The 14,042-nt window shown below is 35.6% G+C and overlaps 1 protein-coding gene across 1 annotated transcript in view; it reads left to right on the forward strand.

Moving 5' to 3' along the window:
- Nucleotides 1-14,042, forward strand: part of LOC150081585 (protein AMN1 homolog) — a 116,900-nt gene that overhangs the window by 56,136 nt on the left and 46,722 nt on the right. Inside the window, exon 4 of the mRNA XM_090379645.1 lies at nucleotides 2,006-2,223. Coding sequence (XP_090235771.1) covers nucleotides 2,006-2,223 — 218 coding nt within the window. The remainder of the gene's footprint in view (nucleotides 1-2,005; nucleotides 2,224-14,042) is intronic.

Raw genomic sequence — 14,042 nt, forward strand, 5'->3', positions numbered from 1 at the left:
ATGAAACTTGTAGTAGTAGTAATGGCAAATGATGCAAGAAAGCAAGCTTATATAGCATCAGCCAAAAAAAAAAAAAAAAAAAACTTTCACAGTTCACCCATCCATACTCTCTAAAAATTGGTCTAGTTCTTCCTTGAATTTATTCAACCCATCCACTTCCACAACAAAAGGTGGAACCTGTTCCAACAGTCAACCACCTGATTATATAGCAGTGCAAAGTGAAATAAATTATAGACATTTAAAGTCTTCACATGCAAATATAGTTTAGTAATTAAGGAAGCAAAGGACAAAGAAAAGGTATGTAAACCTCTATTTTATGTCATACTAATCTACAGAAGAATTTGCTTAGAGGGAGTTAAGCAAAGCAATACTATACATTTAGTTTAAGTTGTTCTCTTATGGAGGAACCTTTGTTCTTGTAAGAACTGATGCAGTTATCAGGGGAAGGGAAGCAGTTTGAGAGCCTATATTCCTTTTGAGCTTGAAATGCTTGTTGCTAATCTCCTGATAAAAAAATGTTTGCAGTTCCTTTTCTTGTAGAAAGTTCTCTTGTTATTGAGTTCTTTATATTTAAGTAATCACATAAGGAAAGAAAACAGTAGTAATAGTAGTGGCAAATGTATGCAAGAAAGCAAGCTTATATAGCATCAGCAAAAAAAAAAAAAAAAACCCCATTTATTCTGACCATCCACTTTCACAACAGATAGGAGCTTGTTCCAACAATCAACCACCTGCTGGCCAAAATCAAACTTCTGCACATCTATCCTGCAACTATTCATCCTCAACTTAAATTTATGCCCCCGTGTGTGTGTGTGCGTGTGTGTGCGTGTGCGCGCGCGCGTTTATTCTCAGCAAGTGGAAGAATACCATTAACCTTCAGCTTCCTCAATCCATTCAAGGCTTTAAACACGTCAATCAGATCACTCTGCAGGTGCCTAGTCTTCAGAAGACTAGGCATCTGCAAGACTTTTGTGGATTTCAAATGGATTGAGTAAGCTGAATGTGAATGCCATTCATGTTCAGCTTACTCAATCCATTCGAGGCCTTAAACATCTCAATCAGATCACTCTCCAAGTGCCTAGTCTTCAGAAGCTGCAATTGCATAACTGAACTCTTTCAGTGTCTTTTGTCAATGATATACAAGAACTGTTAGCCAGATAAAGAGGTGATTATCTTCAAGTGCTAGGCCATGGTTAGGCTGCACCTTGAGTATTGTAAGGTCTGGAGGCTTAAATTTAGGAAGGATGTAGATATGCCAGAATGGGTGCAAAGAAGGGTAACCAGATTGATGAACAGAACAAAAGAGGTGCATTTACCTAGAAAGGCTTCAGTTCTGCAAATTGTAGCTCCTGGAAATTAGGCACTTGTGGAGTGATCTGATTTAGGTGTTTAAAGTCCTTGAATGGATTGAGTAAGCTGAATGTGAATGGTATTCTTCCTCTTACTACACACATGAGGAGGCATAAATTTAAGTTGAGGAAGGTGGGTGCAGGATAGATGTGAGGAAATTTGCCTTCAGTCAGCAGGTGGTTGATTGTTGGAACAGGTTTCCATCTGTTGTGGTGGAAGTGGATGGCTTAAATAAATTCAAGGAAGCACTAGACAAATACTTGGAGGGTATGGATGGGTGAAGGGTGCAGTTTTTTTGTTTTTGTTTTTTTTTGCTAATGTTATATAAGTTTGCTTTCTTGCATCATTTGCCAATATTACTTTCTAGGTAAGAGCACCCTTTTGTTCCATTCACTAATCTGGTTGCCCTTCTCTGCACCCATTCCAGCAGATCTGCATCCTTAAAGTGAGGCCTCCAACAAGATAAAGTTGTGAAAATTTTTTTGATTCATTATAGAAAATTCATTCATCTTTCAAGTTTGTTATGACAAATGTAAAATGGCATTAGGTTATTGTAACATGCTAGAATGCTAAAAAGAGCATTGGTATAGAGCACTTTGATTGTATTTTATATTTGTGTATGTATTTATTTATTTTATTATTATTTTTTTTTCAGGGTTGTGTCAAGTTTTCACTGTATGTAAACGTCTTCAGATAGTATATCTAAGAAGATGTGTCACTATTACTGATGTTGCCGTGATGACCCTTGCCAGAAACTGCCCTTCTCTGCGAGAACTGAATATTAGTTTTTGTCAGCAGCTGAGTGATGCTTCATTTCAGGCTCTGGGACAATACTCTTCTTTTCTGATGAGTATTGACTTCTCAAGTACTAATGTAAGGATCTGTGAAACTGACTTTGTTTAAAATTATATGTTATGGTTCCTTTTAAAGTTTCTGAAATGAATCCCAAAAAGAATTATATCTGTTGAATTAATTTAATTATGAAACATGCAAGCAGAGGGGAAAATTGTTTTTTTAACTTGGACTGTTATTTAAAAAAAAGAAAAAAGGATGCTTTATTCTGAAAAACAAGGAAATTTTTATTGATTTTGTTCCAGTTCTAAGGTAGTTTAAGTTTAGAAAAACCTGTATTTCTTTATAATCAAGCTTAGCAAGCAATATTTTTGATAACTAATATTCAGGTGCTGCTGAAAGCTAATAAAGTGGAAGGAAGTAATATATTGTTAGTCTATTATCAGGTAAATAATAATTACAATTAAACCAAAGTAGAACGAAAAATCTCTAATTAAAGGTAGTTCCCGACTTTACGAGTTAATTCGTTCCTAGTGCATGCTCGTAAAGTGAGAATTTATTTCCCTTAGATGTAATATTCAAAATGGGGTTACGTTCTCAACAATGAAATTTGACCGTAGAGTGTTAAATAAATAAAGGTCAACAAAACAATAGTTTTATACTTAAAGAATGATTTATTTATCCAAAGAAATGAAAACGTAGCCTTTAGAATCAAGCAAATTATAATAATAAAGAAATTATTTATGTCATACAAATGTTGAAGAATGTTTATTCTTCATCATCCTTGACTAAATGCACACTCATTGATGGTTCTTCACTTGTTGATGGCTTATCACTCATTGTTGGTTCCTCACTTGTTGGTTTGTTGGAAGCACAAGGAGTGTTCTTCTTCAGAAATGCTTCACGAGTCGTTTGTTTCCAAAGCAGTCTTCTCTTTATAAATTTCACAATAGTATGCATAAGCATTTTTTAAAATTTGTAGCAGCTTTTCTAGTGCACTCAATTTGATATCTTGTGACTCTAAAATCTCAATTGATTTTTCTGTATTGAAAAGCTTCATCAAGTCCCTTGAGAGTGAAGGAACAAACAGGAGTTTCATCTATTAAATCTTCTTCCTGAGCTTCTTCACATTTTGCCATTTCAAGGAGGTCTTCATTTGTGAGCTCTCCATTGTGTGCTTGAAGCATATCAGTCACATCTGTTGTAGAAACCCCAAAGGTACAACTGATTAGCAATATTAATGACCGCTTCTGTTTCAGTTTGTGCAATCTCTACTGGTTCTTGAAATCCATCAAAATTATCAATAAACTGAGGACAGAGTTTATTCCAAACACCCTTCAAATTTATCTGCCTTAATAAGGGGGATACATTTGAAATAACAAAACATAGTGAAAATGAAGAGCAATGCAATCACTCTTTGTAACGTCAGCATAGCAACTGCTTTATGTTTTGTGAGTCAGTGAGATGCTCTCATCTGCCTGAACAAACAAACAAACAAATGCATGCATAATAGTGCTGTATTGTATAATTACACACGTCAGCATAGTAACTACTTTATGTTATGTGAGTCAGTGAGATGCTCTCATCTGCCTGAACAAACAAACAAAAAAATGCATGCATAGTAGTACTGTATTGTATAATTACACACGTGATTTGAAATGGCATATTTATGAATGTTTAGCATTTATTTATTGCAATTAATATTCATATTTTCGATTCTTTTGATACTTGAAAAAAAAGAACTCGTAAACCTGGGAATAAAGCAATATCAGTAAACTTTCTTTACTGATATTGCTTCATCCATAAGACTTAATTTGAAAATATTTTTCTTTACCCCAGTTGAATCCCTCTCTTTACTAATATCTTTGTGATGACTAAAAAAATTGTCATCAAAAAGTTAGGCATCAGCATGATGCCTAACTTTGTGATGATGCAATACTATACCTGTATTCTTTCTTTTGATGCAATACTATACCTGTATTGCATCAAAAGAAAGAAACAGTAATAGAACCTTTATAGTAATACGAAGATGCATATCAAACTAAAATATATGCACAAAGGCTATGTTAAAACTAAAATAATTAGATGTTAAGATATTACCTGTTATGAGAGACTGCATTTATAGTCTTCCAAAATGATATTGCAAGCAAATAAAATAAAAGGAAGGAGAGTACAGATGTCTCAGATGATGGGACAGGAAAATAGTAATGCACTTATCACAACAGTTTACATCTTCTACTATCCAGAATTCTTTGAGGAAATGGAGAAAACTTCTAGGATATATTTTATATACATCGAACATGCTTTGTGCAAGTTCCAGAATGGAGGGTTTATAAAATCCCGAACATGAAAGGTATTAGAACAAAAGGTATAGTACTTAGCATCATGTATGGGTTGAAGGTTGAGAAGACAGAAGAAACTTTTGCATTAGGCTTGAATTTTTGTAAATTGTGAAGGAAGGGTTCCAGAGAACAAAAGTATAAGGCATAAACAAGGAAGAAGAAAAATTAGTTCTGTGACTTTGCAGTTGGATAGGGAATGGATGTTGAATAGTTGAGGTATGTTTGTCTAGTTTGGAAGAGAGCAGTAGAATTAAAGATGCAAATTCAGAAGGGCAGTGGTTATGGAAATATCTATAGAAAAGGCATGTAGGAGAAACTGAATGTCTATGTGACAGCGGGGGGGGGGGAGAGAGAGAGAGAGAGAGCGAGAGAGAGAGAGAGAGAGAGAGAGATTGTAAGAGACAGGTCATTATTAACCTGGCTCCTCTCTTTTGTATGAAGTCAAGATGATTGAGAAAGGTTTGGAGTATTTTTAATGAGACAGTAGTTGTTTAGAAGAAAAATATAATGAAAATTATATTTTTCATTATATTTAAATGAAAATTATAGCTGCTAATGAAAAAAAAAAAAATAGTTTTTTTCAATGTGGAAGCAGTATTTGTTATGTGCTTGTGCTAAGAGAGAGATTAGATGTCAAGGTGAACCCAATAGAGATCTGAATGTTATTGAAGATGAGTATAGGAGCTATATACTTGTCTTTTTTTTTTTTTTTAAATTAAAAAAAAAAAAAAAACAATGAATTTTAGGATTGAAGTTAACTAAATTTTCTTTTCCCAGTGTAGATTAGCATTTAAGGAATTTGTGGTAGTTATTCAAGAAGTTGAAGCTGTTGGTGTGGTGCAGGGCAAAGCTTCTCAAACTGGAAGGTGAAAAACAGCATACTGTCATCAGCAAAACCATGAATAGGATTTTCATTCACTGGAAGAAGGTCATTAATATACAAGAGGAAAAGAATAGGTGAAGCAATTGAACCATGGGATGCCAGCATTACTTGAGATATTAGAAGACAGAGAGCCATCTACACTCTTCTAAGTAGAGGAAGGTCTTCAATTTTTCTCTCTGACATGGGGAGCAGTCAGAGAGAAAGCTAGTTACCCAATTAAAAAATAAGAAAAACAGTATCTAAGATGAGAATATCTGGCAATATCTAAGAGGAGAGCTTGTTTACAAGACTTATGCTTAAACTTTGCCAAATTTTTCCATTGAATTTGTCCAAAAACAGCTAACACAAGCCAGAATTCTACCAGTGGATTGACACTTATTGAATCCATATTGGTGATCAGATGGAAAGTTCTGAGATAGTGTAGGAGTTGGCACAATGGATTTTTCCAGTACTCTGGAAAATGTAGAGGTAAGTGATTACCTTCCTTCCAGATAATAATTGGAAGGAAGAGATTTGTCATCCACTTTAGGTAAAGTAACTGGATATGTCCACAAAGAAGGAAAAATATCAGTGGATAAAAAGAGCGAAAAGGCAATACAAAACAGGTGCAAGCTCAGGAACACTGGTTTTGAGAAGTGAAGAAATGCCATCAAAACTTGGAGCTCTCTTGGCATCAAGATTTTACAGAATTCTTCTAACATCCTTCTTTTGAAAGATTACAGAAAGCATTGGGTGGAGTGTGTTTGGTAAGGTAGGAGACAATTTTCCAAGATTATTGATACAAGAGTTAGCAGAAAAGTAGGATGCTAATAAGTCAGCTTTATCTTTAGTTGAGGATTCAGTAGAACCATCATGTTGTAATGGACATAATATAGATGAGCAAAAGTGAAGCCAATAGCTTTAGAAAGAGACCAGAAGGCTTGACTATCACTTGGACAAGAAGCAAATTTTCTACTGTTAACTTGTTCAAAGGCAAGTTGGTTGATTAATAATTGTTGCGAGCTAAAGTGTGTGCAGAAAATGAAGCTGTAGATTTGGATATAAGCAAATTGTGATATATGCTACATTCATATCTTGAACAGCCTTAGTATATTTATTGGAAAACTAAGGTATAGATAAAAGGTTAAATTTTAGGATTGCAATGCAGAATAAAGGACTTAATTTGTAAAAGAATAAGTTCACTGATGTGATTTAACAAATATTAGGATTAGAAGATTTAAAATAGTAATTTAACTAAGAAAACAGGAATGGTAATCATGCAGATAATGCCATTTTGCATTATCTCTGTGATTATGAAGATAATGCAAAAATGACATGAGGTGAGAATGACCATGTGAGAGAGAGGGAGAGGGGGGCCCACTGGAGAAGAGAACATCAAATTGTGATCTCTGATATCTGGAGAACTACTAATATTGACTGAATACTTTAAAGGGTTGTTGGTGATGAAAAGATCAAGAGTGTTAGGATTGTATGGTATTCTGGTAGGCAGTGCTTTTTTTGGGACGGTACGCAACGGTTCGGTGTACCGGCATCTTTATTATTAACAATGACCATTTGGATGCAGTGCACTTTGAAATTTGTAATATTCTGTAAATTTTTTTCACATGTGTACCTACTATTCAAATAAACTTAAAATTATTTAACTAAATTTGCATTTTTTACTGTCTATTGTTAAGATGTTTACTGTATAAAACTGTATAACCATTTTTATAATTCTAAATTACTCAATCAGACCTCTGTTTAACGAAGTCCTTTTATAGGGAATTAATTTTGAATTCCCCCTGGAAGTTACATTTAAAATAGTTTCCATTGAGGGAAGAAAATTTTCATATAGCGAACGGATTAGGAGAGAATTAACTCGGTACACACTGTTCGCATTTCTGGCCTTTAGGCAATTGGTGCAGCTGCACGAATTAAGAGAGCTAAAGGGATTAGCATTAGCATTAGCATTAGTAGAGGCATTTGATGCAAGAAAGCAAGCTTATGCAGCATCAGCCAAAAAAAAAAAAAAAAAAAAGTAACATAAATAAATAAAAATAACCACTTCCACTTCACCCCTCTGTTCGTTCGAAATACCTGTCCAGCTGAGCCTTAAACTTATTTAGGCTATCAACTTCCACGACAAGGGATGGAAGTCTGTTCCACCCACCAACCACCCGCTGGCTGAAGGCAAATTTCCGCACATCTATCCTACATCTGTCTTTCCTCAATTTGAATTTATGCCCTCTCAGGTGATTTTTCTGAGCTAGAGGAAGAATCCCATCAGCATTGAGCATGCTCAAACCATTCAAGGCTTTGTACACCTCTATCAGATCACCCCGCTGGTGCCTAGTTTCCAGACACTGTAATTTGCAAAACTTAAGCCTTTCTTCGTAAGAGAACCCCTTTGTCCCATTCACCAATCTAGTTGCCCTTCTCTGTACTCGTTCCAGCAGCTCTACATCCTTCCTGAAATGAGGCCTCCAGGCCTGTATACAGTACTCTAGGTGTGGCCTGACCATTGCCTTATACAAGGGAATAATCACCTCCTTATCCCTGCTAGAAAAATTCCTATATATCATTGACAATACACCATGAGCTACTCTTGCAGCTCGTCTGCACTGCTCAGAGAACTTCATATCTGCCTGCACCACCACCCCCAGGTCCCTTTCAGTGTAGTACCACAGAGTTGATACGTTGCCCTGGGGTTGCTGTTTCCCATATGTAGTACTTTACATTTGTCAATGTTAAACTTCATTTGCCACCTCGAAGCCCATCTGCTCAACCTTTCCAAATCCTGTTGCAGCAGCATAGTGTCAGTAGTGTCCTTGACAACCCTGCCAACCTTCGTATCGTCTGCAAACTTGGACATTAAGCCTGATATACCATCATCAATATCATTTATAAATACAGAAAACAATAAAGGCCCCAATACTGAACCCTGAGGGACTCCACTAATAACATTAGTCCACGATGAGCAGTGTCCATTGATTACCACTCTGTCTTCTCCCCCTCAACCACCCCTTTATCCATAGCAGCAACTTGCCTCCAATGCCACACTGCTCCAATTTGTGCAGCAGTCTTCCATGTGCAACAGTATCAAATTACCATTTGATCAATTACCATTCTACAACTTAATGGTACCTGGTAAAACCTATCCAACGCCCTGTCCCACATATGGAGAAGTCACGCTGGTCAAGAGTGAGCAGTTCAAGGTGTATTCCCAATGGGCTCTGGCCCACCTTCTACTGCAGTGGTGTCCAACCTTTTCCAACGACCTGTCCCACATATGGAGAAGTCACGCTGGTCAAGAGTGAGCAGTTCAAGGTGTATTCCCAATGGGCTCTGGCCCACCTTCTACTGCAGTGGTGTCCAACCTTTTCCTGTACAATGGCCATATTAAAAAAAATTCAAAGTTAGATTTCTTTAGTGTGTTACATTTTCCATATCTTGTTGCATGTAAAAGTAAAATTGAAAATATTCAAAACTTTTATTAAGTACAATATGCAATTACATTTAATGAGAATTTTTTTGATAATTAACAAAATTTAAAATGCTGTTTTAGTTCACTTTCCTAGCAGACCATAGGTTGGACACCTCTGTGAATCTACTGTAAGCGCCCCGTTCGAGAATTAGATAAGTGATTTTCTTTTACCCTGACAAATAATCATCTGTTTCGCGGAAGTGCGTTATCTACATTTTTCTGTAAATTTTCCCTATCTCTGTTTACATGGTTACAGTAGCTGAATATCTGAATGATGCCAACATTTTGGAAAAAAAAAATCAAATTTAAGAACTAGTGACAATATCGATGACAAGAAAATGAGGACTTGTCAATTAGGTTACAGTTAAATGCAATTCGGGGATACCTAATTGATAAGAAAGTTTTGGAAGAATTGAAGCATTTGATGAATGCTCTGAGTACGATACAAATTTCATTGAGTGAATGTGAATGAGGATTTTCACAAATGAATCTGATCGCCAGCCCAACCAGCGCTTCTTTGATGATTGGGCTGGTGATCAAAAACAGTTTCTTCACTACTGTTTCTTAAAACTGTAGGCCCACCGCTAACCCGTTTCGATGCATCAAAATATGTCAATTCATGGCTGCTTTGGAAATGTCATTCAGCAACCAACACACAAAGAGGAAGAAAAGAAGTCGGCACAGGGTGTCCAATGAGAACTTAATGAAAATTTGGAATATTCTACAAAAACTTTTATTATGAAATAATTTTTACTTATGTTATTATTTTTTACTTATTTTACTCACATTTTACTTATTTTTTTATATACTTGAATAATAAATTTATGCTTAATAAACTGTGTCAATATATTTAATTTGTTGTTCTTATTCTAAAAACATTACTATTAAAGTAACAATATCAGGAAAAAAAATTTTGAGTACTTTTCATATCCTTCTAATTTTCAATTTTTCCTGATAGCAAAGAATCAGTACCTGCAAAAGACTTGGCATCTTGACCAGCTGGGTTCATGTAACTAGAAAATTGAAGCCTGGAGTAATTAATATTAAAATAACAAAAGGCAGCTGTCACTGTTAGGGAACTTGGATCGGAGAAAGAGTTCTAAAATTAAAAGATTTATGGAGTTGGGAGAACAATAGAGGCAAGAACTGAATTTGACAGAACAGAGTAAAGAGATTTGATCCTGAAGGAATCAAAAAGTGGAGATTCTAGATTAAGATTTATCTGACAAGGAATATCAGAGCACACACGTGCACAGGTGCCAACTGTAAACAAAAGGAATCGTCAGTGAATAATTAGGGCAACTGAGATGACTGTGGTTGAGGTAACCAATAATTGAAATTCTATCAGAAAAAATAAGTGAGGGAGGTGTCATTGGTGAACCACCAGGTAGAATTGAAGATCACTTGGTGAGTAAAGGTTGTAGACAAAGTGGATTATGGATTTATGTCTTAACAGAATGCTTTTGGGAAGAAAGCCATTAAATATCTCCTTGAGTGAAATGCCTATTATTAATGGACTAGGGACTCTCATCTGGTGAGTGTGGGCTTGAACAAACCCAGGGTACTGAACTGGTTATCATAATTCTTCTCTTTCTTGGTGATTCCCCCCCCCCTCTCTCTCTCTCTCTCTCTCTCTCTCTCAGAGTAACACAGGATTTTTTTTTTTTTTTTTTTTTTTTTTTTGGCTGGTGCAGCATAAGTTCGGGCTTCCTTGCACCATATGGCTAATAATAATAAATATTGGTATTGACATGGTTCAGAAGTATGTCAATTTCTACTATCTATGGTATAGTATCCCTAGTATAGTACCACTATGGTATAGTACCCCTGTGATAATTTGTCTGTGGGACATGTACTATGACCCTGCTTAGTCTCTGGTATTTATTGGTACTGCTTCATATACTGTTGCTAAAGAATGCAAGTTGCCTGTGGAAGTGACAACAAGGTTTGAATTGTTTGACATTGCAAATTTTTGTAATTTATTTTATCTTAATTATAGGCGAGTTATTGTTAATAAGTTTATATGTTGAGAGAAGGATGGAACATGGTTCATAATGAATTAATTAAATGCAACTAACATTAAACCACATGATTTGTTACGGTGAGATTTATAGTACAAAAGTATTACTAATCTAAATTAAACTCCCACATGGTGGAACTACTTAATTGACAATTTTTTGGATTCCTAATGAATCCTGTCATCAGGCCATTTACCTTGTAAAGTTAGGAAAATTACCACCAAATCTTTCTTGATTAGGCCTGATGACTTGGATTTAATAAAGAATCTAGGAATATCACCAAGTATTAAGTAGTTCCATTATGTAAGCATTTTACTTACTTTATGTAATACTTTTTACTCATTAAAATTCGCTTAAATCAATTAGGATAATTAGTGTTAATTAACTTTCATATAGTTTTAATAAATTATTTGGATTTTAACATTGCCTTCTAATATATTTATGATTTGATGTGCAGACTGCATATTATTATGGATTATACTCCCAATCCCTAAAGCTTCCTTCTTGTATGAGCCATAATAATAATAATAAGCCTGCACATCAAATCATAAATATATTAGAAGGAAGCTTTATGTAATCATTTTCATTTAAACTACAGCAATCGATGAAGATGAGCAAAAGAAATTTAACTTTATTTTTACCAAAAGAAATTTAACTTTATTTTTACCAATGTGAGCACATATTAACTGCTGTTAAAAATTGAGAAACTGGACTGCCCATCTAATCCTTCAGTTTGTAAAATTATTATTCCTAATTACTGCAGTTTTCATGAAAATTATTACACAACACTGGTACAGAAAGATTCATTTTTATTTTGTGAATGAAAGTTAAGTGGAAATTTTGTATAAGGTTTGACAAACTCCACTAAGTTGGTATTTGTAATTACCAGATGTTCTATGCACTATGGTAAGAAGAGCAACAGGCATACTGTAAGTAAGGAAAACATTGAGAAAATGAAGAGGGATTTTATCCACAGTCTTGTAGAAAAATCAGTGTATTGGGCTAGAATAGAATTTGGTGTTTCATGAAAAATGTGGTGTGTGTGTGTGTTGCAACTAAAACCATACAAATTGCTGATGGTACAGGCCATTGGCTGATGACAAGATAAGACATTCTGTGTGGACATGTTTACTGAGATGGCAGAAGTTGAAGAGCTGCTTAAACATTGTGTTTAGTGACAAAAATACACATTCTGCTTGCAGGCAAGGTGGACACACACACACACACACACACACACACACACACACACACACACACACTGCAAGAGTATGGGGAAGTGAAAAACCCAACATGGTTTTGAACTCGTCTGAGGCAGTCTCAGAGTTTTTGTGCTGCAAGTTTTTTGAAAAGGTGCACAGGTGTAAAAAAAAAAAAAAAAGTAACTGGTCATGGGTATTGAGACATGCTGGAGAATTTTCTGATCCCGCAAACTGCTCAGGATTATTATGGCAGCAATCTCTTCCAGCAAGATGGTATGCCCCTCATTTCCATAAAGGCTATTTGGATTTCCACTTTCTAGGTTGATAGGAAGGGTGCACAGGTCCAATTCTGTGGCTAGCTCATCCATCATGCCATTGGATTGCTTTTTGTGTGGTTAAATTGAAGACCAGGTGTACAAAGCCCCCCTTGCCATCTGATGTAAACTTGAAGAGAAGGATCACTGCAGCAGTTACATCAGCCATGTAGCATCCACATTGGGATGCGTGTCATACCGCAGTGCTGGAAGTCATGTTGAAGCATTATAACTTATATCCACTAACAGTTCTCACTTCTTTAATTATGTTATTTTCTATATAAATATAATAAAAACTTAAGGCACTGAATGTGTAAAACTTCTTTTGACTTGCCCTATATTCTGATGGTTCCCATCCATGAGATATGCTCTTCAGTCTGTGTGCCATGTTCTCTCTATTGTACACATTGTTTAATATATTCAAATTCTGCATGCAATATATCATAATGTTTATGTATCTATTTTGTCAGCATTCATTGATTTAACAAGTAAACTCTTTAATAAATACTTTAGACTTGTAATTGCAGGTTATATATATTAAGAAAAGATTACACTCAGATTATGCACCTCAGGGGGGCATAAATCTAAATTGAGGAAAGATAGTTGTAGAATAATGTGCAGAAATTTGCTTTTAGCCAGCAGGTGATTGATTGCTGAAACAAACTGCCATCCATTGTTATGGAAGTTGATAGCTTAAATGAGCAAACGGATGGGTGAAATGGGGATTTTTTTATTTTTTTTTATTTTGCAGATGCTATATAAGCTTGCTTTTTATGCATCTACTAATGCTAATTTCTCCCACCTAATACCACTTATCTACTTCAGCCGATGGATCAGCAAGTGAGTGCCAACTTAAAAATTTACATGAAGGAGATGCTTGCCAAGTGCTTTGAAGAGACTTCAGGAGACAGAGCCATCACCTTTAAGGAATTCTGGAAGACCAGGTTTAAAATCTTAGACTGTGTAAAAATTATTGTGAATTCTTGGAATGAAGTTTCTGCTTGCTGCCTCAATGCAGCCTGGAAGAACTTGTGGCTTTCAGTCATCCATGATTTTGAAAGATTTGAAGCTGAAGGTGTTTGAGAGCAGGAAATTATCATGCTTGGTGAAACCTTGGCTCTTGAGGTTGATGCAGAGGATATGGAGGAGTTAATTGAGGACCATGGAAGGGAGTTGACAACAGAGGAACTCCAGGAATTAGAGCAGATGAGTGAGCATGACAGTGGAGAAGAGGAACATGAAGATGACTATATAGCAACAACTGAAGGAATTAAGGACATGTTTGCTGCATGGGACATTATGAAGAGAACAGTAAGAAAAAACCCAGATATTGAAACCACTGAATTGATGACCTGCAAATTTGAGGATTAGGTGTTAAGTTATTTCAAGAACCTTCAGAGAACATGCTAAAAACTAACCACTTTGGACAGTTTTTATACCATAAGTAGCAAGAGGCAGTGATCGGAGAGAACACCAAATCCTGTAGGGTGTCCTGATATCTTGATGATAGAAGATTCTCCTTCAACTTCATCACCACACCACCATTGAAACAGCTTTTCTGGTGTAAGTTAAATGAAAATTACCATTCTTGTTTTATTAATGTTTACTTAGGGGGCTTTGCTCACCAACCCCATGCTCGCTGTGCTCGCTTCTTTTGATAAAATAAAATAAAATACTTAGA

The sequence above is a fragment of the Mastigoproctus giganteus genome, chromosome 8, assembly GCF_048544385.1.
Source record: "Mastigoproctus giganteus isolate SK-2022 chromosome 8, ASM4854438v1, whole genome shotgun sequence".
Taxonomy (NCBI): domain Eukaryota; kingdom Metazoa; phylum Arthropoda; class Arachnida; order Uropygi; family Thelyphonidae; genus Mastigoproctus; species Mastigoproctus giganteus.